General features: G+C 54.7%; 2 protein-coding genes across 6 annotated transcripts; one reads left to right on the plus strand and one right to left on the minus strand.

Annotated features, from left to right (window-relative positions):
* Positions 1-21: 21 nt before the first annotated feature.
* Positions 22-10,262, minus strand: YIF1B (Yip1 interacting factor homolog B, membrane trafficking protein). Of its 5 annotated transcripts, XM_061172560.1 has the most exons (9): positions 10,157-10,262; positions 8,723-8,773; positions 3,311-3,549; positions 3,125-3,229; positions 2,918-2,996; positions 2,727-2,784; positions 1,552-1,707; positions 1,375-1,468; positions 22-390 (listed from the first exon to the last, which is right to left on the minus strand). In XM_061172560.1, the coding sequence occupies exons 3-9, from the start codon at positions 3,512-3,514 to the stop codon at positions 235-237; spliced, it is 852 nt and encodes a 283-aa protein (XP_061028543.1). In that variant the 5' UTR covers positions 3,515-3,549; positions 8,723-8,773; positions 10,157-10,262; the 3' UTR covers positions 22-234. The 5 variants fall into 5 exon arrangements, with proteins under 5 accessions (XP_061028543.1, XP_061028540.1, XP_061028541.1 ...); XM_061172557.1 differs by lacking the exons at positions 8,723-8,773; positions 10,157-10,262 and adding an exon at positions 7,586-7,721; XM_061172558.1 differs by lacking the exons at positions 8,723-8,773; positions 10,157-10,262 and adding an exon at positions 7,595-7,714.
* Positions 10,025-18,063, plus strand: KCNK6 (potassium two pore domain channel subfamily K member 6). Its single transcript, XM_061172561.1, has 3 exons — positions 10,025-10,427; positions 16,703-17,095; positions 17,261-18,063. The coding sequence occupies exons 1-3, from the start codon at positions 10,106-10,108 to the stop codon at positions 17,482-17,484; spliced, it is 939 nt and encodes a 312-aa protein (XP_061028544.1). The 5' UTR covers positions 10,025-10,105; the 3' UTR covers positions 17,485-18,063.
* The last annotated feature ends 3,097 nt before the right edge of the window (positions 18,064-21,160 follow it).

Here is a 21,160-nt window from a genome sequence, read left to right on the forward strand (position 1 = left end):
GCGCCAAGGAGAGGCTGCCCACGCCGTGCCCATTACGGTTTATTGTTTCTGGAACAGTGGCCGCACTGCTGGGGGGCGGCCTGTGCAGCTGGAGATCTCAGCACCTCGGCGAGGATGGGGAGGGAGGGACTCGGGCGGCGGGGCGGACCCTGTGGCCGGCAGGTGGCCGGGAGATGAGCGGCGGCAGCGCGGTGGCCACCGGAAGCAGCAGCTGGAGGCGTCGCGGGGCCGCCCTCACCGCACCAGGTGGAAGGTGAGCCAGTACATGAGCAGGGGCTGCGCCGCCGCCACGGCCATGGTCAGGTACATGCGCAGCTGGTTCCGCGCCCCACGCACCGGGATGCCCTCGGCCGCCGCCTCGGCCAGGATCTTCAGCCGCAGCGTCCGGATCTGGGCGGGGGAGGGGTTCACTCTTGAGCCCGGCCTCCTTCCAGACTCCAGTTTCCCCACCCCTCCACAGGGCAGCTGCGCTCAAGTCTCTGCTCTTGAGGAGCCTTGGTTTCTCCCAAACCTCCTAACACACGCGGAGGACCTGCTCCGCCTCCCAGGCCTTGGGAGAAAATGTGAGGGTTCCAAACTCAAACGCTAGGCGAGGCCTCTTAAGTGAGTGAGGTGAGGAACTTCACTGTGAATACTGCACCTGAGGGGATGGCCAGGCTTGGCCCTTTGGCCGCCACCAGCTTGTGTTGACCCTTGACAATTTTTCAACACAAGCCAGAAATGCCTTCTTTTTCTTCTTAACTTTTCCCCCCACCCCCTCCCCCACCAGAATTTTAAATAATGACATCTAAGTCGAAGTTTATCTGGGCAGATCTGGCCCACCAGCCACTAGTTTTTGCCCTCTGCTCCTCACACTGAATCCTCCCAGTACCCTGACGTGCAATTAGCATCATCTCCATTTTACAAAAGGCAAAGCAGGTTTAAAGAGAGGAAGTGATCTGCCCAGGATCGAGCGAAGCCTGGGTTCAAACCCAGGCCTGGTGGATCCCAGTGCTCTTAACCAGCACCTCCACTCCAGCTGGATGAACTCTCAGAGAAGCTACTTTGAGGATACTGAACTCTTTTCATCCTAGAGGAAATTCTAGTAGGAAAGCCCATCATGCAAGGAGAGTGGAGTGAGGGTGAGAGCCCACTCTAGTAGCCTGGCTGGCGCCTCCTCTTCCTTCAGGACCCCGCTTGGACACCCCCTCTTCCAGGAAGCTCTCCAGACCCTCAGGCTAGGGCAGCCACTCCAGGGCTCCTCAGTTCACCAGCGTGGGGCCTCTGGTCTAAACTCCCCACCTGACATCCCCTGCTTGGATGCCTCCAGGGACCCCCAACTCTGCCCAGGTGGCCTGTGCCCTGAATGCCCTCCTTCCCTGAGCCCCAGCTCACCATAAACACAAAGATGGACACACAGCACCAGCCCAGCACCAGGTAGTAGCCAATCTTTCCAAAGAGCAGGCCCATGAGGACCCCGCCAATCATCCTGTGGGGGAGAGGGGAAGGCTGGTCTGAGGAAGAAGCCCCAGGGCTGGGGGCTGGCAGTGGGAAGGCGGAGGGGGTACTCACCCAACATATTTGTAGCCCAAGAAGGCCACCAGGTCGATAGTGGTGAGGTCTGTGTTGACAGTGACAAGGTAGAGGCTGAGCAGGATGGCCAGCACCTCCAGTGTCAGCCAGGCCAATGCCGAGCTCGCCTGCAGCCCCAGGAGGTCTGGGGAGAACCTGTCAGCACCCAAGCTCTGTCATTCAGTTAGCTGCCTCAGACCCTCCCTAAGCATCTGCCTGGGGACAGCCTGTATGGGGGGGAGGGGGGGCCGGGGCATGCTGGAGACCCGGCAGGGACCAAGATGGATCTGGGCCCTGTCCTGGAAATCCCATTCCCAGTGACAGCCCAGAAAGGTCAGGGCTGGGATGGGGGAAGCACAGGGCAGGGGAGGTGTGTGACCCCGTTGGGAGGTGGGTATCAGACACTTGAGCTAAGGCTTGAAGGAGTAAGGAGCTGATTGGGGAAGAAGGACCTTAGTCTCTGCCATATCCCCAGTGCCTCAACAATTAATTGACTCTAATGACAACTGTTTTCCGTGCCACAAAGGAAATGGACAGGGGTCTATGAGTGAGAGGTGGGGGCCTGACGCAGGCTGGAGGGTGGCAAGGCTTCCCTGAGGAAGTAACGTCGCAGTGGAGACATCATGAGTGAATAGGTGCTCAGCAGGTGATGCAGGGGAGGAACACACTCCCCAGCAAAGGGAACTGATGTGCAAAGGCCCTGGGGAGGCAACCCAGGTCCTCTGGAGAAACAGAAAGAGGACCAGAGTGGCGCAGCAGAGTGAGGGAGAGGGGCAGGCAGTGCCAGGCTAAGGAGCTGGGGCTTGGTCTGGGGACAGGGGAGCTAGGGACAGCTTCTGAGCAGGGGGGGACATGGCCAGGCTCACCTCTCAGCCAAGACCTTCCTGCTGGAGTCGGGGTGCAGGGGGTGTGTGGGGGCCGGGCAGCTGGTTAGGAGAGGCCAGGGGAAGGATGGATTTAGTGTCACCCAGCACAGGGTGTGGTGATGGGCTGCACACGGGAGGGAAAGAGGAAAGGGGCAAGGGTGACCCTGAGGGTGACCCTGCAGGCTCTGTCTTGGGCTAACTGGGAACACGGTGGGGCTCTTCTGAGACAGGGGAACCAAGAGACCTTCCTGACTGCCCCTCAGCTCCCCCAAACCCCACACCACTCTGCCTACTCCAGGCCTCTCTTACCTATCCTGGGTCCCCAGCGCCAGGCCAGCCACCAAGACGTAGGTGATGAAAGCCATGGCTGTGAGAGGGAGACACACAGACACTAGTCAGAAGAAGAAGGACCATCCAGGGCCTCCAGGCACCTAAACCTCTGCCCGAGACAGGCCCACCCAGAGGGAGGAGGGCACCGGGCCGTGGTGGGTAGGGTGAACCTGGAATGTAGAGGTCAGGCGCGTTGACGTCAAAGCGCGGGGCCACTGGTGTGTCCTGCTGGTACTGCACCTCCCAGTCCTGTGGGGAGAGCGGAGGGAGCAGGCAGGATGCAGAGCTGGGCTCCTGGCCCGCCTACAGGCCCTCTCTCACCTGCCCCAGCCTGACCCACCCCTGCCTAGAGGCTGCCACCCCGCTCAGATGCTCACCTGGTGCAGGTAGGGGAAGAAGAGCAGACCCAGCTTTTTGCCCACATACATGGTGTCCACGGCGAAGTAATACTTGAGCTTGGTGACGGGGATGAAGCGGTCGATCTGGGGAGGCAGAGCGCCAACCTGAAGCCCTGGCCCCAAGGCCCCTACCTGCCCCCACCCCCACCAGCCCGGCCCACTCACGTTCTTATCCACCAGCTCCTTGCCCTGCGCGGCTAGGCTGCTCCCGTAGGCCATGGCCATGTTGGACACAGGATCACCCAGGAAGGCCGCCTGGGGCGAGGCGGAGGCTGTAGGGTAGCCCAGGCCACCAGGCGCCCGCTGGGCCCCGTAGCCTCGGCTCTGGGCCGAACTCGTGTCATCGAAAAGCTGGTGGGGGTCAGCCATGCCTGGCTGGGACACAGGTACCCTCCGCTTCGAGGCTGCAGGGGGAGAAGGGTGGGGAGCCTCATTCATTTCGCAGGAGCTCTCCCTCCCACTTCTGCCGCAGTGGGGCACTGGTTTTGCTGTCAGATGGGTTGTCTAGTCAGGTCTGGGCGGCCTTTGCCTGCCATCCATCCATCCATCCATCCATCCAAATAACAATGATGATGATGAGGACGACGATGACGGCTACTATGTACTGGGGTTGACTGTGCACAGAATCCTGTGCTAAGACTCCTACAAACAAGGTCTCTAGACAGACCTTCTCCCTTCACGTTCCCTCTTACTCATCCAGCTCCAGCCACACTGGCCTCAGTACTCAGTGAACGCACCAGGCACATTCCCACCTCAGGGCCTCTTCACTGGCGGTTCCTCTGCCTGAATGCTCTTGCCCCAGACATCCTCAGGGCTCCCTCCTCTCCTCGAGGTCTTGGCTCCGTGGGGCCTTCCCCAGCCATCCTGTCTACAACTGCATCTCCCTTGGTGCCACCCCCTCATCCCTACTTCATTTATATCCACAGAACTCAGTACCAGCTGACATACTAGCTGTTTAATTTATTTTATTCACTGTCTGTCTCCCCCACTCAAATGTGAGCCCCCCCCACCAAGGTGAGGAGCTTTGTCTTGTTTGTGGCTGAAGCCCCAGCCCCTAGAACAGGGTTAGAGTAGGTGCTTGATAAAAACCTGATGAATGAATAAATGGCCATGCCCATTTTACAGATGTGGAAACCGAGGCTCAGACAGTCTAAATGACTTGTGCAAAGGGCCAAATTAAGGGAGTGACAGAGCAGGATTCCAGCCCAGGTCACCCTGTTAAATATTGTAATAATTAAACCCCAGCTGAGCACTTAAACCACACACCAGGCCGTGTTCTAGACACTATGGATTAACTCACTTAATCCTCACAACAATCCATTTTGTGTTGGTGAGACTATCATCCCATTTTACAGATGGGAACCGTGAGCCCCAAAGAGGCTCAGGCCCTTGCCCAGAGTCATACAGATGGTGTGAAGCAGAGCCGGGTTTCAAGTTTTCAAAAGATCCCTCCGCTTCATGTGGGGAACAGACTGGGAAGGCGGGGACAAGATGAGGGGAGAGGAGGGGAGGGGAGAGGAGAGGAGGGGGGAGGAAGCTGCTGAGGTGGTCCAGGGGGGAGAGCAGGATGGGGCAGGCAGGGGTGGGGTGAGAAGGGGAGGGGCTGCTTCTGGCGAATTTTGGAGGTAGGAGAGGCAGGATTGCTGGAGGTGTGCTTGGCTGCGGTAGGGTAAGGAAGATGAAGGAATCCACACTTCTTCCCAGATTCTGGTCTGAGTGATCGAGTGGATGGGAGTGCTGCCTACTGAGATGGGGAATATGGAGAGGGCAGATTTGAACCCAGCACTCGGGCTCCAGCACCCTGACCAATAAGCCATGCCACCGCAGCAAACATTTACGGAGCTCTTCCTCTGTGCCAGGTGCCACAGTGGGAAAAGGGTGGTAGGATTACAATGGGATGCGGGAGAGGAATCACATAATCCATGTCATGACTTTCTCTGCACCTCAATTTTCTCCTCTGCAGGATGGTGTCAACACTCCAGGGCAAAGTGACATAAACTCCTCAGCCCCTGGCCTGACCCATTAAAAAGTGGTCCATCCTGTCACCTATTATTAATAACTAGCCCCTCGACTCTTCCTCTTCATTATTTGTAGCCTGAAAACAGACCCAGGTAGTCCTCTATCCCAGAGCAAGCAGCACTGGCCCTGGCCCACTTGTCCCCAAGCACCACTTCTCTTTTCCCTCTCCCACTTCTGGCCAAAGGGCTGGCTTCCTGAAAGCTTTAGTGTAAGCACTTCCTCCCTCTTTGTCGCCCCCTCAGCCCTTGGCATTTGGGGTTCTGCTCTCACCGGTCCCCTAAATCCCTCTGCACTACCAGGCCAAGGCTGTTATTCCACTCTCCTCAGACTCAAGCTCCTCGGCAGCACTGAGGCCCTTGCTCCAAATGCCAACCTCCAACTCTCTGCTCTCTTGGCTTCTGAGACACTGTACTACCTCTTTCTCTTTCCTGTCGGAGCCCCACAAACATCGACTGAGCACCTCTGTGGGTTAGGCTCTGCTGCGCGCGAGGTGGATACAGCAGTGAACCAAAAGGGAAAAACGCCTGCCTTCATGGAGCTGATGTTCTGATCGGTCCCTCTCAATCAATGATTTCTCTCCAGCTCCCTGAATTGTGTGCCCCAATTTTCCACCCTTACCCTTGTCTTCTGTCTCTCACCTAGGGCAATCTCACCACACCCATGGCTTTCACAGCCACCCACCCTGTGCCCTGGGCTGTCTCTAGCCACCACTTCCTGCCAAGGCCCCAGGGCCTTTACCTCTGACATCAGTTCTCACCCACTTGGTCTCAATGTTACCCTCCCTTTTCAGACTCTGTCATCTTGCACCTGACTTAAATGTCCTCCTACCAGCTTCCCCTGTTCATTCTTAGCCCCAACAACTTCCTTTCCAGTCAGCAGCCAGAATGATCTTTTTAAATGTAAAAGAGAATATTTCATGCCCTCTGCCTAAGATCGGTGCCCACTGCGCTGAGAATAAAATCCAAATGCCTAGGAGGCCCTGCATGACCCAGCCCTGCCAACCACCCTGGTTTGCTACCTCTCCTGGGACTCACTCTACCAGTCACAAGGGCCTCCTCCTCTCGGGCCCTGACCCTGCCAAGCTCCTCGCCCCCTCAGGCTTTTGAACATACAGTGCTATCACCTTGGAACACCTTCCCACAATTAACACCTGCCAATACAGCACTCAGGCCTCAGCTCAAAAGATTCCTTCTCAGAGAGACCTTCCTTACTCCTCAATATAAAGCACTAGCCCCACACTGTTCTTTCTCATAATATCCAGTGGTTCTTTTTTCTCTTCCAAGTACTTGTCACAATTTCTGAATCTATGTTCATTTGTCTACTTGCTTACTCAGCACAGGCCTCCCACGCTTTTCCCACGCACCATAAATCCCCTTCCCCGGGCTAATTCCTCATCATTCGATGTTACCTCTTCCAGGAAGCTTCACTGACACGGCTGGGCTGGGTCATGTTTCCTAATCTGGGCTAACACAACACCTCCAGCCCAGCCATAACCACTCTGATTGTGCTTCCCCCATCCCAGCCCCGACCCCTCTGCCTGCTCTTCTCTTATCACAGCTCCATCACGCTAGACTGTCACTGTCTTCTGCTCTGTACTGGTAAGTTCCATGAAGACAGGAACCAGGACTGATGGGCACGGCTGTATCCCCAGCATCGCCTACCACAGGGCCAGTCAGGCATCTTACAAAGGTTGAGGGAGGAATGCATGCATCATGTCTTAAGGCCTCCTCAACCCCTAGTCAGTTTCCGGCTTATTCTCTTTACAGTCCTAATCTCTCCCGAAATTATCCTGCTGCCTAGTTTGCTTCCAAGTTTAGTGTCTGTCTTCCCACTAAACTCTGAGCTGTAAGTTGCCAAGTTGCTGGTTACTACTGGGTACCCAAATTGCAGCACAGGGCCTGGCACAAGGGAGCTGAAGTAAGATATGCTGAATGAATAAATGAGACACACGCACACTCCCGAAGATGAAGAGGAATTTAAAGAGAGATACAAATTCACAGACATGGGAAAAGGGGATTAACAGCACAATAAACACAGGTTCAAATCTTAAATGAGGGGTAAACACGGCCCTCTGCGATCACGCAGGGCTATGAACACCGTCCTAAGGTGCGTGGGCAACAGCCCAAGGCCACGGAAGGGTGGGGAGAGGACAGACGGCTAACTGAAAATGAATGAAAGTCGCGTTTTTCCGCACATCACACAATATCCTGCCCAAACTTGTTTTCTTCTAAAGGAATTTCCTAAAGAAAAGAAGAATCGAGTCCAATGCGCCCCCTACCTGGACCTGGCATCCCTGCGCTGTGCACACCTCGTAGCTCCAGATCCCTGACCTCGTGACCTCCGACCTGCGGCGACCTCGCCAACCGCCGAGGCGGCCCCCGCCACGCCCCGCCCTCCCTATCTCCTCGGTCGGCCACGTACGCCACTTACGCTGCCGGGGCGTCCCCGCCGCCGCCAAGCCTGCCGGGTGCATTTTTCCCTGCCGCCGCCGCCACCGCAGCCCCAGCCACGGTTCGAAATGTGCCCGCCCGGCTCCCGTAGCCACGCCTCACCGGCCACACGACAGCCAATGGGCGTCACGATCGCGCAGACGCCACGCCCCCACACGGAGGCCCAGACAAGCTGGCGGGTAAGAGGGGAGGACTGGAGGCCGGTGACGTTAGGTGAGAGTCAGGCCTGCAGGGCGAGGAGGGCGGAGCCCGGAACAATCGAAGGAGTAGGCGGTGTCGTGCATGATGGGAAATGTAGGTGTCGAGCGAAGAGGGCGATGGGAAATGGAGTTCTCTATAGACAAACGCTCAATTTGGCTCTTGAGAACACTGGGGAGCGAGAGAAGGGTGTGGAGCAGGAGAGGAGAGACCCGTTAGTGTTCCCCAGGGGCTAAGCGGAGTTGTGCGGGCCCTAGCGCTTATACAGTTTTGGCAAACTTTAGGTATTAAAGTGATTATTTAGAGGGAGAAAAGGATATCCAACAAGTTAGGTGGGAAGAACCAGGTGTCTTTCCTCAAGACGTATTGTTAAAAAACAAAGTTAGGGACTTCCTTGGCGGTCCAGTGGTTAAGCCTCCGCGCTTCCACTGCAGGGGGCGTGGGTTCCATCCCTAGTTGGGGAACTAAGATCCCACATGCCAGCGTGATGCGGCCAAAAAAAACCAAAAAAAAAAAAAACCCCACAAACAAAACAAACCAAAAAACCCCAAACTAAACCGAGTAAAATTTCTTAAATTAATTTTTTATTGGGGTATAGTTGCTTTACTAAACCGAGTAAATTTGAAGACCTATGGGATTTATTCAAAAATTTATGAATCCGGCAACATCCCATCTAGTAAATAGAACGGAGCTTGAAGGAGTTGTACAAAATGGAGGTTTTTTTATAGAAGGAGGCAAGGAAGTTATTAGCAAGAGAAAAGAAAGAATTATTTCAGGCCAGGTCACCTTCTTTTGGGGGGAGGGTGAGAATCTATCTTATAGAATACCTCTTCTTCCTTTGCGGGGGTAGGGGGGTAGGGGTGGGGGCGTGGGGAATGTAGAAATGGTGAGGTCCCACATGACAGATTACCTCGCTGGTGCTGACCAGGAAATTCCAGACTGGCCGATTAAGATTACCTTCCTGGGGAAGGACAAAATTGCAGTTAGGTCAGATGTTAAAATCTAGGTTTGGTATCATGGGCTTTAGCACGAGTGACGCCATTTGGGGTCTGTGGTTTTCTCTTTAACAACATCTTTAGACATTTTCCCAGAAAGTCATAAAAATGCTCCTGTGTTGCAACCTGGTTTCCCTGGTTTGCCAAAAAACATTATAACCCCCAGCAAGTGAGCACACACAGGCACACCTGCAAGTGAGGAGCCCTGAACATTAAGCTACCTTAGTCTCTCCTGTCTCTGCCCTCCGTCTCCCCCTTTATCTAACCCTGTCTCCCCCTCAGCCTCCCCTTTTCTGTCCCTCAGTCTCCTCCAGTTATCTCAGGCAAAGATAATGGTAGAAGTGACTTCTGGGGAGTGATAGCACTCCGGAAGGATGTCAGCAAGTGACCGTGTCACTGTGGCTTTCCCTTTCCTCCTCTGAGACACTGTCTTTTCTGGGGACCTTGAAGACTGTTCTAGTCTCTCAGTTATGACTCCTGGCTGCACAGTCCTCTAGGCTTCACCATCCCAGCCCCTGTCACTCTGCCTGTGCTTCCCTTATCACAGCCCTGACCCTCTGGGCTGTCACTCTGTTGAAGTGCGGGGAGCCCCCCCACCCGAGGGCAGGGCCCAGGGACTGTCTTGGTCACTGCGTGTCCCCAGCATCACCCAGCAAAGCGCTGGGCACAAAGTGAGGGCTGAGCAAAGATTTGGTGAATAGCTAAGGATCCTCAGTCCGTGAGGGCACAGGTGACACCTGGCCCTGTGGTGTCCCCCTTTGTGAGTTAGACAGGGGTTCTCTCCAGGTGGACGCAGCCCCACTCCAGAACGCACGACCTGGCGCGTGGAGCGAGGGCTGGATTTCAGTTTGTCCCCTTGTCCCCTCAGCCACGCGCCCCGGTGCGGCGCACAACATTCGCAGCCTTGAGCGATGGCCCTAAGGAGTCGGGGAGCGACTCCTCGGTCCGCGAGCCGAAAAGAGACTTAGGATTCTCTCTGGCGTAGGGAGCCGCGGCTCCGGGGAGGAAGCAAAGGAAGGACGGGGGAGGAAAGGAAGAATACCCCTAACCCAAGCATCCCTCCGGTCTCCTGGGTCCGGGAGCGCCGGGCTCCTCCCTCTCGGTCCTCACACCTGGCGGTGGGGCGTGCCTCAGTCTCCTCCACCCCCGCCCCTCCCCTTTTTCCTCTTCTTCCTCTTTGGGGCGCCGGGGGCCGCGCGTCAAGCACTCCCGGAACTGAAGCTGGGCGCCTGGCGGTCGGGAGTCAGGGGCCACGTCAGCGGGGCGGCCGGGAGCTTGGCGGGCCGGCTGGCTGCGCCATGCGGCGGGGAGCGCTCCTGGCGGGCGCCCTGGCGGCGTACATCGCTTACCTGGTGCTGGGCGCGCTACTGGTGGCGCGGCTGGAGCGGCCGCACGAAGACCGCCTCCGAGCTGAGCTGCAGACTCTGCGCCAGCAGCTGCTGCAGCGCAGCCCGTGTGTGGCTGCCCCCGCCCTGGACGCCTTCGTGGAGCGGATGCTGGCGGCCGGACGGCTGGGGCGCGCAGCGCTCGCCAACGCCTCGGGGTCAGCCAACGCCTCGGACCCCGCCTGGGACTTCGCCTCGGCGCTCTTCTTCGCCAGCACGCTGGTCACCACCGTGGGTACGTGAGCGCCGCCCCGAGCCCCCGACCCGGGACCCCCCTCGCCCCCGCTTCCCTAGGGACCCAGGAGCCGCCACGAAATACCCTGATCCCGGGGGATCATTCCCGATCTACTCTGAGCCCAGGATCCCCTCAAAACCCCCCAACGAGGACCTGGGACCCACACTCATGGGCTCCTCCACCTTGGGGAGCCCCCATCCATGCCTTTCCTCCCAGTAGGAAATCCACCAGTTCCCTCGGGGACCAGAGCCACCCTCAGAGTACCTTCCGGCGAGCATCTGGGACCTCATTCCTCTGCCTTAACTCTCTTGGAGACCCGGGTCTGTCCAGTCCCCTCTGGGCCTAGAACTACCCTCAGAGACCTCCTGCGAGAACCCCGGACCCTCTGCCTGAGACCCTCGCCCCATCTGGACTGGGACCTCAGCCATGCTGAGCCAGCTCTCTCTGGCTCAGACCACCATCCCCTCCAACACTGTCTCCTGGTTCTCCAGATACGTCCTTCTGGGTTGCCCCTTGGGAAGCCTTATCCCAATCTCCTGCTGACCCTGGTGCCCCAGTGAGGACCCTGAATCTCCAGACCCTCTCCAGGTGCTATTCCTAAAGACCTTACTGCCAGTAGACATCCCTCAGCCAGAACCTGGGGCCCCTATCTCAGACTTCTACCCCTCTGGACCTAGACCACTCCCCAGCAAGGGGCCCTGCCCTCCTCCTGACCAAGGACCACCCCCACCCTCATACTCCCCTGCAGGTAGCCCTGACTCCAGACACAGGGCCCCTCTTCACATATCCCATTCCATCTTAACATCTTTGTATTGAGGAGCCCTCAATGCAGGGTTTTCCTCCCAATAGGGACACCCGTGTTCCCTCTGAACGTGGGACTTCCAATTCAGCAGCCCCCAGCTATGCAAGTGTGTGAGAGAACTAGAGCACCTTCCAGGAAGGGCCGCTGACTTTCCATCCAGAAGCTCCCTAGCCAGGACTCCCACCCCTCCAGTCCCAAAACGGCACCAGCAAAAACCCCTACTGTTTTCCAAGCCAGGGACTCCCCATGGGGACCCCTTTGTTTATTTATGTTGGCCACCGCAAGGCATGCGGGATCTTAGTTCCCTGAACACAAACCCATGCCCCCTGCAGTGGAAGTGCGGAGTCCTAACCACTGGCCCACCAGGAAATTCTTTGCAGACCTCTTTGAACCTGAGGACCCCTAGCTGAGACTCTCACCACTCTCTGGACCCTGACACCCCTCGTAAGAACCCCAGAACCACCTGGGACCCCAGCGCCCTCCACACACGCTGCCCCTGAGAGCAGAATCGCCCCCCTCCCCAGGATGCCAGCCCAGGGAGTCGGCTCTCTGCACCTGCTACCCCTCCCCCGAGACCCCCTGCCCAACCTGAATTTCCCAAGAAAGGGAACCTCCTGGGGACCTGGGACCCCTTCAGTCTCCTCCAGACCCACAGCTGGGACCTTTCTCTCCACCCCAACCCTGCTGTAGTCTGCTTTGGACCTGAAGTTCTCCCTCCATCAAGGACACTCCAGGCTCTCTGTGCCCCAGACCCCCCCACCACCACTGTCCACTCAAGACCATTACCACTTTCCACCCTTGACACTCTCAGCCAGGACCTGAGACACCCCCCCCCCATCATCCCCGTAGCATTGTCTACCCCCATCATGTCCCCTCAGGCATCCTTGGGCTCAGAAGCCCCCTCTGCCTGAGGATTCCCCTCCCAATCCCATTTGTGATCCAGAAAACACCCCCACTGGTGCCTGTCCCCCTTCTTCCTCTGGACCCAGGACCCCAGCCCCAAACCAGGATTCTTTTCAAACCAGGACACTGGCCTCTGATTTCAGATTACTGACTGGACCCCACAGATCCCCTTCTCTGGATCCCTACAGCCTCAGGTGGGACTGACACCCCCTCCCAGCCCTACCCGGGAAATCCCTCACCTCGGGGCCCCTCAGACCTGGAAAATCCCTTTGTTGTCAGGCTCTGCTGGTCCTCCCACAGCCCCTCCCCAGCCCCCAAACTTCCTCTTTGCCTCTTTGCTAGGATTTGGATAGGGGAGGTGGCTGGGGCCCAGCTAGCCCAGACTCCTAACTCCCCTTCCCTGCTGGCAATAGCAGGCAGCCTTTGCCTTTTGTGCCCTGTCATTGTTGTGTGGATCAGCAAACCAAGGCCCCGGGCAGCAGGGCTGGATGCTTCTCACAGACTCTTCCCAGTTGCTGGCTGGGCCTGCCCGACCTGCTTCCCGGCTTCACTCTCCCTCTGCCTCCTCTCAGATCCTGGCTTCTGAGAAGTTGTCCCAGGCAAGACAGGTGAAGAAGCCAAACTCAAGGCAGGCACCGTCTGGGTGATCTCTAGTCGTCAGTGTCCTCCCTCATCTGTAAAATGGGGATAATAACACTCCCTACTTCACAGTAATAGCAATACCTGGTAGAGGACTTAACCACATACGGACTTTAACTCACTCAGTACAATAAGCCTTGTGAGGCAGGTACCATTAGTGGTTCTATTTTTTAGCAATAGAAACTGAGGCCCAGAGAGGTTGGACAACTTGCCCAAGGCCACACAGGTAGGAAGTGTAGCGTGCGGTTTTGAACTGAGGCTGTCAGGCCTCAGAGTCCCATGCTGTTAACCAACACACCACACTACCTCTTAGGCTTGCATGAATGAAGGAGGGTGATGTATGTATATTGTAAAAAAAAAAAAAGTTATTCTGACATTCGTTAAAAATGGTAGGTTATTGCAGCAGGGGAGAGAGACTGAACTCAATTCCGAATATAGCAAAGACAGCTGGAGATTTAGAGCTGAGAGCAAAGTGAAGGGGTCAGTGGATGGAAAATTACTAAGAGGAGACATGGAAGGTAGGGGGATTCTTGCTAAACTGGCTTAATAGGATTCTTGCTAAAGACTGGCCAAGGACTTCGATATCAGTGGTGGATGGTGAGGAATTTGATCAGATATCAAGAATGGGGGGATTCTCCCTAAACCAACTGAGGAGTCCTGCTAACACTGGGCTTAGTCAAGAAGAGGGCTCAGGACTTCCCTGGTGGTCCAGTGGTTTAGACTCTGCACTTCCAATGCAGGGGGCGCAGGTTCGATCCCTGGTCAGGGAACTAAGATCCCACATGCCGCGCGGCACAGCCAAAAAAAAAAAGGAAGAGGGCTCAGAGGAGCCTGACTAAAATTTGGTCAAGGTGGGAGTCTGTGTCTATGTGAAGTGCCGGTAATAATAACTGAGATTGACAGAGCCTCAGTTATTATTATTGTTGCTGGTGAAGCCGGGAGCCCTGAATGTATCTGGAGAAATGGAAGACCATACGTCATTCAGAGAGACCTCTCCCACAGCGTCCCTGGTCTTGTCATAGGCCCTAGTTTTCTGAGGGGTCTTGTCATAGGCCCTAGTCTTCTGAGGAAGACCTGGGGCCTGGAGCTGGTCCAGGCAGCCTTGCTATGATTGAGGCCAGGGGTGGAGGAGTCGGGCTCACCTGCAACTGGGAATGGGGGGAGGGAGCGAGCATTACAGTCATGCTAACTCTTTCTATGCCCGTGCTAGGTGCTACACCCTTTCCCAACCTGCATTTGAGGAAGGCATTGTTTATGAGGCCATTTTGCAGTACTCTGAGGAAACTGAGGCTCAGAGAGGAAAAGTCACTTGGCCAAGGTGATGCAGGGACCAAATAACAAAGCACCGATTTGGACTTGGCTCTTGGAGGTAGCAAGTTGAGGCTCACAGCCCCCATTCTATTCTAACTCTATGATTTTTCTGTTTATAAGGATTTCGTGTCATCTGCAAACCTGTCATTTCAGCTAGGCTGCTGGAGTTTCTCTATCAAAAGCCTTGTATTAATGAAGCTTGGAGCCATAAGTGATAAACCTCAAATAACAGCTGCTTAAGTAAGATGGAAGTTTATTTCTTGCTCACATTCAAGGGAGTCAGTCCAAGACCAGAATGGTGCTGCATGGTCAGAGACCTTCATGTTCCTTCATAACTCCTGGGCACGGTTTCCATTCCCAAGCTCATCTCACGGTCCCAGATGGCTGCTCACCTCCAGCCTTCATATCTGTGTTCCAGGCAGCAGGAGGAGGGAGGAAAGAAGGAAGATAGGCATCTCCCTTTCTCTAAGGACACTTCCTGGAAGTTGCTTGCTTCTTTCATATATACCTCATTGGCCATAAATTATTCCAGAGCCACACCTAGCTGCACTGGAGGAGGGAATGTCTTTATTACAGGTGGCCACCTGTCCAGCAAGAACTAGAGGATCCTTTATTTTTCCCTAGTTTTTTTTTTTTTATTGTGACAAAATACGCATAACATAAAATTTACTACCTTAACCATTTTTAAGTGTACAGTTCAGTGGTATTAGGTACATTCATATTGTTGTGCAACTATCACCACCATCCATCTCCAGAACTCTTCTTATCGCGCAAAACTGAATCTATACCCTTATATACTAACTCCCCATTTGCCCCTCTCCTCAGCTACTGGCAACCATCGTTCTACCTTCTTTTTTTTTTTTTGGCTGTGTTGGGTCTTTGTTGCTGTGCACGGGCTTTCTCTAGTTGTGGCGAGCAGGGGCTACTCTGTTGTGGTGCGCGGGCTTCTCATTGCTGTGGCTTCTCTTGTTGCAGAGCACGGGCTCTAGGCACGCGGGCTTCAGTAGTTGTGGCACGCGGGCTCAGTAGTTGTGGCTCGTGGGCTCTGGAGCGCAGGTTCAGTAGTTGTGGCGTACAGGCTTAGTTGCTCCACGGCACGTGGGATCTTCCCAGACCAGGGCTCGAACCGATGTCCCTGACATCGTGACTGACTTGTTTCACTTAGCATAATATCCTCAAGCTTCATCCATGTTGCAGCATGTGTCAGAATTTCCTTCCTTCAAAAGGCTGAATAATATTCCATTGTTTGTATTTACATTTTGTTGATCTGTTCATCCATCTATGGACACTAGGGTTGTTTCCACCTTTTGGCTATTATGAAGAATGCTGCTGTGAACATGGGTGTACAGGTATCTCTTCAAGCTTCTGCTTTCAGTTCCTTTGAGTATATAAAAGCCAGGGGATCCTTTTGTGTGGAAGACGGGCTCAGGGGAAAGCCTGCTCGTATGTGCAATGCTTCCACACTTTCTTACGGGTCACAGGGCAGAATCTGCAGTCTTTTGGGCAAGACATTTTACTGTCAACATAAACCAGGCCCCTTACCACTCCAGTCATATCTCTGACCCTTTGGTTTGCTTTATTTGGGAAATCAAAAGAGATTTTAAATTACACATTGCCAAAGTGATCCAGTTTCACCCACACCTGAATTCCCCTTTATCGTGTTTCTGTTTGCAGAACTCACACCCACCCTGGCCTTCCTGTGTTCCCATGGTCTCCGGGAGCACAGTGGGGCTTGTCACACCCATTTTAGAGTAGAGGAAACTGAGGCTTTGAGCCAAGGTAAAGCCTGCACCCTTTGTTCATTATTTTGACTATCGATCAAGTGCCCACTCTATGCCAGATACCAGGGCTACAGTAGTGAACAAAACAGACAGAAGCTCCTGCCCTCCTGGAGCTGGCACCCTGTGGGGAGACAGACAGTAACCAAATAAATAAACCATATAGTATGCTAGAAGGTGTTCAGTGCTATGAAAACAAACTAAAAAGAAGAGTTGGGTAGGAAGGTGTAACAATTTAAAGTGGTGAGGGTGTCACTGAGAAGGTGACATTTGAGCAGACCTGAAGGAGGGGAGGAAGGGAGCCATGTGGATACGTGGGGGAAGAGTGTTCCACTAGGAAAGAACAGCCAGTGCAAAGGCCCTGAGGTGGGAGCGTGCTGCCCTGGATTGTGTGGTGCCCCGTGGGTCACCATAAGGACTTTGTCCTTTTACCTGAGTGAGATGGAGCCACAGGGGGACTCTGAACAGGGGAGGGACATGACCTGACTCACGTGTTCACAGGGACCCTCTGGCTGCGTGAGGGGAGAAGGGAGACCAGGCAGGAGGCTGCCGGGTAGACAGGACCAGGATGGAGCCGTGGGCTGGAGTGGGGCGAGCGGGTGGGTTTTGGATCTGTCTGAAGGTTGAGACAACAGACAGAAAGTGGGTGTGAGCGACAAGGGAGTCGAGGACGACACCAGGCTCTTGGCCTGAACGGCAGGAAGGGTGGAGGTGCCATCACTGGAGATGAGAGACTCTAGGAGAGGTGGGTTCGAGAGTGAAATTAGTCCTTGGTTTAGAGTGGCCACAGACCCCGGAGTGGACGCCGAGTGGGCAGAAGGAATTCCCCCTCACTCCCACAGGCTACGGGCACACGACGCCACTGACCGACGGGGGCAAGGCCTTCTGCATTGCCTTTGCGCTCCTGGGCGTGCCGGCCACCATGCTGCTGCTGACCGCCTCGGCCCAGCGCCTGTCGCTGCTCACCCACGCGCCCCTGTCCTGGCTGAGCCGGCGCTGGGGCTGCCACCCCCCGCAGGCGGCCCGCTGGCACCTGGGGGCCCTGCTGGCGGTCGTGGTGACCATCTGCTTCCTGGTGCCGGCCGCCGTCTTTGCCCACCTTGAGGAGGCCTGGAGCTTCCTGGACGCCTTCTACTTCTGCTTCATCTCTCTGTCCACCATTGGCCTGGGTGACTATGTGCCTGGAGAGGCCCTCGGCCAGCCCTACCGGGCCCTCTACAAGGTGCTGGTCACAGGTGAGTGGGGTGGCTGGCCGGGGACCGAGGGCCGGGTCTGAGGGGGACCTGGCCCCAACCCCGGGGGGAGTTGAAAGTCACAGCCCCATCCTGGGGGGTCCTGTAGCCCCACGGCCGTGACCTGGAGGTCTGAGTCCAGCCATCGCCCCTCTGCCGTCTCCGCAGTCTACCTCTTCCTGGGCCTGGTCGCCATGGTGCTCGTGCTGCAGACTTTCCGCCGTGTGTCTGACCTTCATGGCCTCACAGAGCTCATCCTGCTGCCCAGTCCATGCCCTACCAGCTTCGACGAGGATGGGGACGATCAGGTGGACATTCTGGGCCCCCAGCCGGAGCCACACCAGCAATTCACCGCCGGCTTGCACACTGACTACGCCTCCATCCCCAGGTAGCTGGGGCAGGCGCCGCGAGGCTGCGGACCTGGCCTGCGGCTGAGGGGCCCAAGGGGCTGGACTGACAGACTAGCACGTCCACAGGCACATGCCAGTGTTCCCGAGGCCCTGCCTCCGCTACCCGTCTGTCCTTTGTCTTACCTGCCTGAGCACCAGCCGGATCCAGGGACCAGCGTTGCCTTGTTTCCCCTGCCCCTCCTCTCGCCTCCCTGCACACTCTGTGCTTCCCTGGCTTTCTCACCGTCTCTGTCTTTCCCTCTCACCGTCTCTTTGTTTCTCATTCTTTTACTCACGCCATCTGCCACTCACCACCTGCTGATTCTCCCAGGCTCTGGGCTCAGACTTCATTTCAGGTGCTTGATCAGTCACTCCACTTTGGCCAAGTGACCGGCCCTCTCAGAGCCTTGATCTCCTCATCTGTCAAGTGGAAAGAGTATATTCACTCATTCAAAACTCCCTCCTCTGTGCCAACGCATGCTGGGCAGTGCTAGGGACATAGTAGTGTTTCAGATGGTCTGGGCCCTGCTCTCATGGGGCTTGCCATCCTGTAAGGTAGACAGACCTGTCCCACACAGTGACAGTCCATAACAGGCAGGACTTCAGTGGGGGGGGTGAGGGTGGGGGTGGGCAGAGTGGTCAGGGCTGGGGTGGAGGGAGCACAAGGAATGTACCCAATCCAGCCTGGAAGGTCAGGGAGGGCTTCCTGGAGGAAGGGGCAACTGAACTCAGACCTGAAATCTGAGGAGTAGTCTGGGGAAGAAGGTGTACCTGACTCATTTTCCTCAAGTGTGTCCAGGGAGCAAGACACATTCGGAGACTCCTGGGGTAGGCTTGTGTGATAGAATCTTCTTCAGCAGCCTGGCAGGCAGGAAGCTAAGGCACTGCTCTTCCTGAGACACCATTGTAACAGCTGTTCCCGTTTACCAAGGACTAATTACATTAGGTGCACTGGGCTCTGGAGCCAGCCTGCTTGGGCTCAAATCCCAACTCAGCTGTGTCCTGCCTGTGTCCTTGGGTGGTCACTTTGCCTTTGTGATTCTTGGTTTCCTCATCAGTAAAATGGCAATAACAATAGTTACTTCAAAAGGTGATTTCACAGAGCCTGCCATGTTATTCTGTGATGCTTTCTTTGGCCGGGCCCTGTTCTGGGTACTTTACATATGAGGTAGATAATGATAATATTATCAGTGGACATGGGCATATCGTAAGCATCCTTAAAGGACCATCTTGGGAACTTGGCTTCTTTCTTGAGGGCACTAGAGAGCCATGGAAGGGTTTTGAGCAGGAGAGGGCCATGGTTAGGTTTGGGTTTTAGCTGCTGTGTGCAGGGGGACACTGACGCCGGGTGCCCAGGGGAGGTTGGGGCAGGAACAAAGCAGGAGACAATGGGACTGGGTAGGGCCAAGGGAAGGGGAGGAGGGGGCGAGTCAAGGGATGCTCAGAAGGCCAAGTGGACAGGCCATAAGCCTTACAGACTTGCGAGGGATAAGGCCAGAGAAAGGTCCAAGGTTGGTCAGCTGCCCCTGAGGTGGGAGCCTGGGAGAAAGAACAGATTTGAAGGGAGATGCTGAGGCTTGTTTGGAACATGGTGGCTGTGAAGGGCTAACGGGACACACAGGAGAAGGCATCAGGAGGTTACAGGACCCTCAGGGCAAGGGCTTAGTGGGTGGTTGAGGCTGGAGACAGATGAGGAAACCAAGGCCATGAAGGTGGGTATGACAGCCCTGGGTGGAAATGAAGAGAGAAGACCAGCCTTGAGAAATCAGCCTTAGGGTATTTATATATTTATATCAGTAAGGAAAGATTTGGGTTGCAAGTAACCAAATCCTGACTGGCACTGGCTGAAACGATGAGATGGTTGTATATTGTACATCACCAGAGTTGGGGACAGCTCCAGGCATGATACAATCCACAGCTCCAAGAGGGTCTTGTGGCCCCAGGTTCCCTCTCTCTCTGCTCTGTTACCCTCAGCTGAAGGCTTGGCTCCCACATGGGCTCTCCTCATGGCACCAGAGTGGCTGCCACAGGTCCAGGCGTCACAATCAGACATGTTAATTTTTAGGACAGGAAGTTGGCGGGGGGCAGTGGGGGGGCATCTCTTCCCATGGTGCCTTTTTGGAAACAAGGAAACCTTTTGCCAGTGTCTCCCAGCAGCCTTCCTCTTCCATCTCATTGGCCAAAATTGGCTCACATGCACATCCTGAGCCAGTCATTGGCCAGAGTGATGGCATCACCATGATTAGCTTGGATTCCTCAGGATTTCCCCTGCCATCCAGGTCTGAGGCTGGGGCTGAGGTTTTAGTTTGCAGGCTGGTGAATACTTGAACAAAATTGGGCTTCTATTAGAAAGGCAGAAAGTTGGGAGAATGGGCAGACATCAATAAACTAATCAGCCAAGGCAGTGATGTACAATTATGCAGGTTGGGACCTACATAAGGGATGCCTGGCTGTTAGGGTGGAAACAAATAGGGGCTGAAGTTCATGGCTGAATATGCCCAAAGGGGACTTCTTTTTCTAATTAACATAACAGCCCCATATGGTGAGCAGTGACCCTTCAAGCAATGCCCTCCTACCAGAGAGAAGAGCTTACAAAGGAGACAGAAAAGGAGTTCTAGAGAGGAGTAGGAAAACCAGGAGGGTGGGGAGTATTGGTAAGAGATGAGAGAATTTTAAGGAGGGAGAAGGCAACATTGTCAAATGATGCTAAGAAGTCACACAAAATGGTTTTAATAACAGTGATAGAAAACACTTATATAGGATTTACTATGTGCCAGGCATTGTTCCAAGCCCTTGATACACAAGAATTTATTTAACCCTCTCAACAACTCTGTGAGTCAGGTACATTCTCTATATTGCAGATGAGGAAAGGAGGCCCAGAGAGGTTAAATAACTTACCCAAGGTCACACAGGAAATGCAAAACTGGGATTTGGACAAGGTTTTGGTTGGTCACCTTGTCCCACGGAGGCTCAGAAACACCCACTGTCTAGCTCTTTCTCAGTCTCTCAGCCTTCCTGGCTCCTCAGCATGGTCGTTGACCCTGCTGCTAAAGTCACTAGCTGGGTGGAAGGCAGTTGCTTGGAGGAGGTGCCTGTGTGATCTCCTCACCACTTCTGCTCCTCACCACTTCTCCTTCCAAATTCCCCCAGAAAAAGAAATCAGGCCCTGCTCAGTTCAAGATATTAAAAAAAAAAAAAAAAAAAGCACATGCTTAAAAATGGAAAAAGTAGAAAAGACTGTACAGTGAAAAGTAAGTCTTTCTCCTGGACTTGGGCTGTGTTGACAGATTTCTCAGGTCTCCTTCCAGGCATGTACCAGCTATATACATGTGTGTGTATATGTGTGTTTTAATTTTTTTCTTTCACTCTACGTAAGTAGTGCCTAGTACAGTGAGGTGGTTACAATCACAGACTCTGGAGGCAAAGTCCCTGGGTATAAATCTGAACTCTGTCACTTCTAGGCTCTGTGGTTTTGGGCAAGTGATTTCACCTTCCTGTGCCTGAGTTTGCCAATCTGTGAAATGGTATGATAACAGCACCTACCTCATGGACTTGTTGGAGAATTAAGCAATTTAATACTGTAAAGCTCTTAGAACAGTGTCTGGTGCTCAATAAAATGTCAGCTAATGGTTATTCTCATTTCTGCACCTTTTTCATATTATATGTTTCATATATACAT

This window comes from Eubalaena glacialis, chromosome 18 (assembly GCF_028564815.1).
Source record: "Eubalaena glacialis isolate mEubGla1 chromosome 18, mEubGla1.1.hap2.+ XY, whole genome shotgun sequence".
Taxonomy (NCBI): domain Eukaryota; kingdom Metazoa; phylum Chordata; class Mammalia; order Artiodactyla; family Balaenidae; genus Eubalaena; species Eubalaena glacialis.

Excerpts from the sequence above, each read along its gene's own strand:
- YIF1B (XM_061172556.1), bottom strand. The coding sequence starts at position 7,637 with ATGCACCCGGCAGGCTTGGCGGCGGCGGGGACGCCCCGGCAGCGTAAG. Across the intron at positions 2,997-3,124 it reads TCTTCCCCTACCTGCACCAG|GACTGGGAGGTGCAGTACCA; the intron begins GTGAGCATCTGA and ends CTCTCCCCACAG. Across the intron at positions 391-1,374 it reads TGTCCATCTTTGTGTTTATG|ATCCGGACGCTGCGGCTGAA; the intron begins GTGAGCTGGGGC and ends TCCCCCGCCCAG.
- KCNK6 (XM_061172561.1), top strand. The coding sequence starts at position 10,106 with ATGCGGCGGGGAGCGCTCCTGGCGGGCGCCCTGGCGGCGTACATCGCT. Across the intron at positions 10,428-16,702 it reads CACGCTGGTCACCACCGTGG|GCTACGGGCACACGACGCCA; the intron begins GTACGTGAGCGC and ends TCACTCCCACAG. Across the intron at positions 17,096-17,260 it reads CTACAAGGTGCTGGTCACAG|TCTACCTCTTCCTGGGCCTG; the intron begins GTGAGTGGGGTG and ends CCGTCTCCGCAG.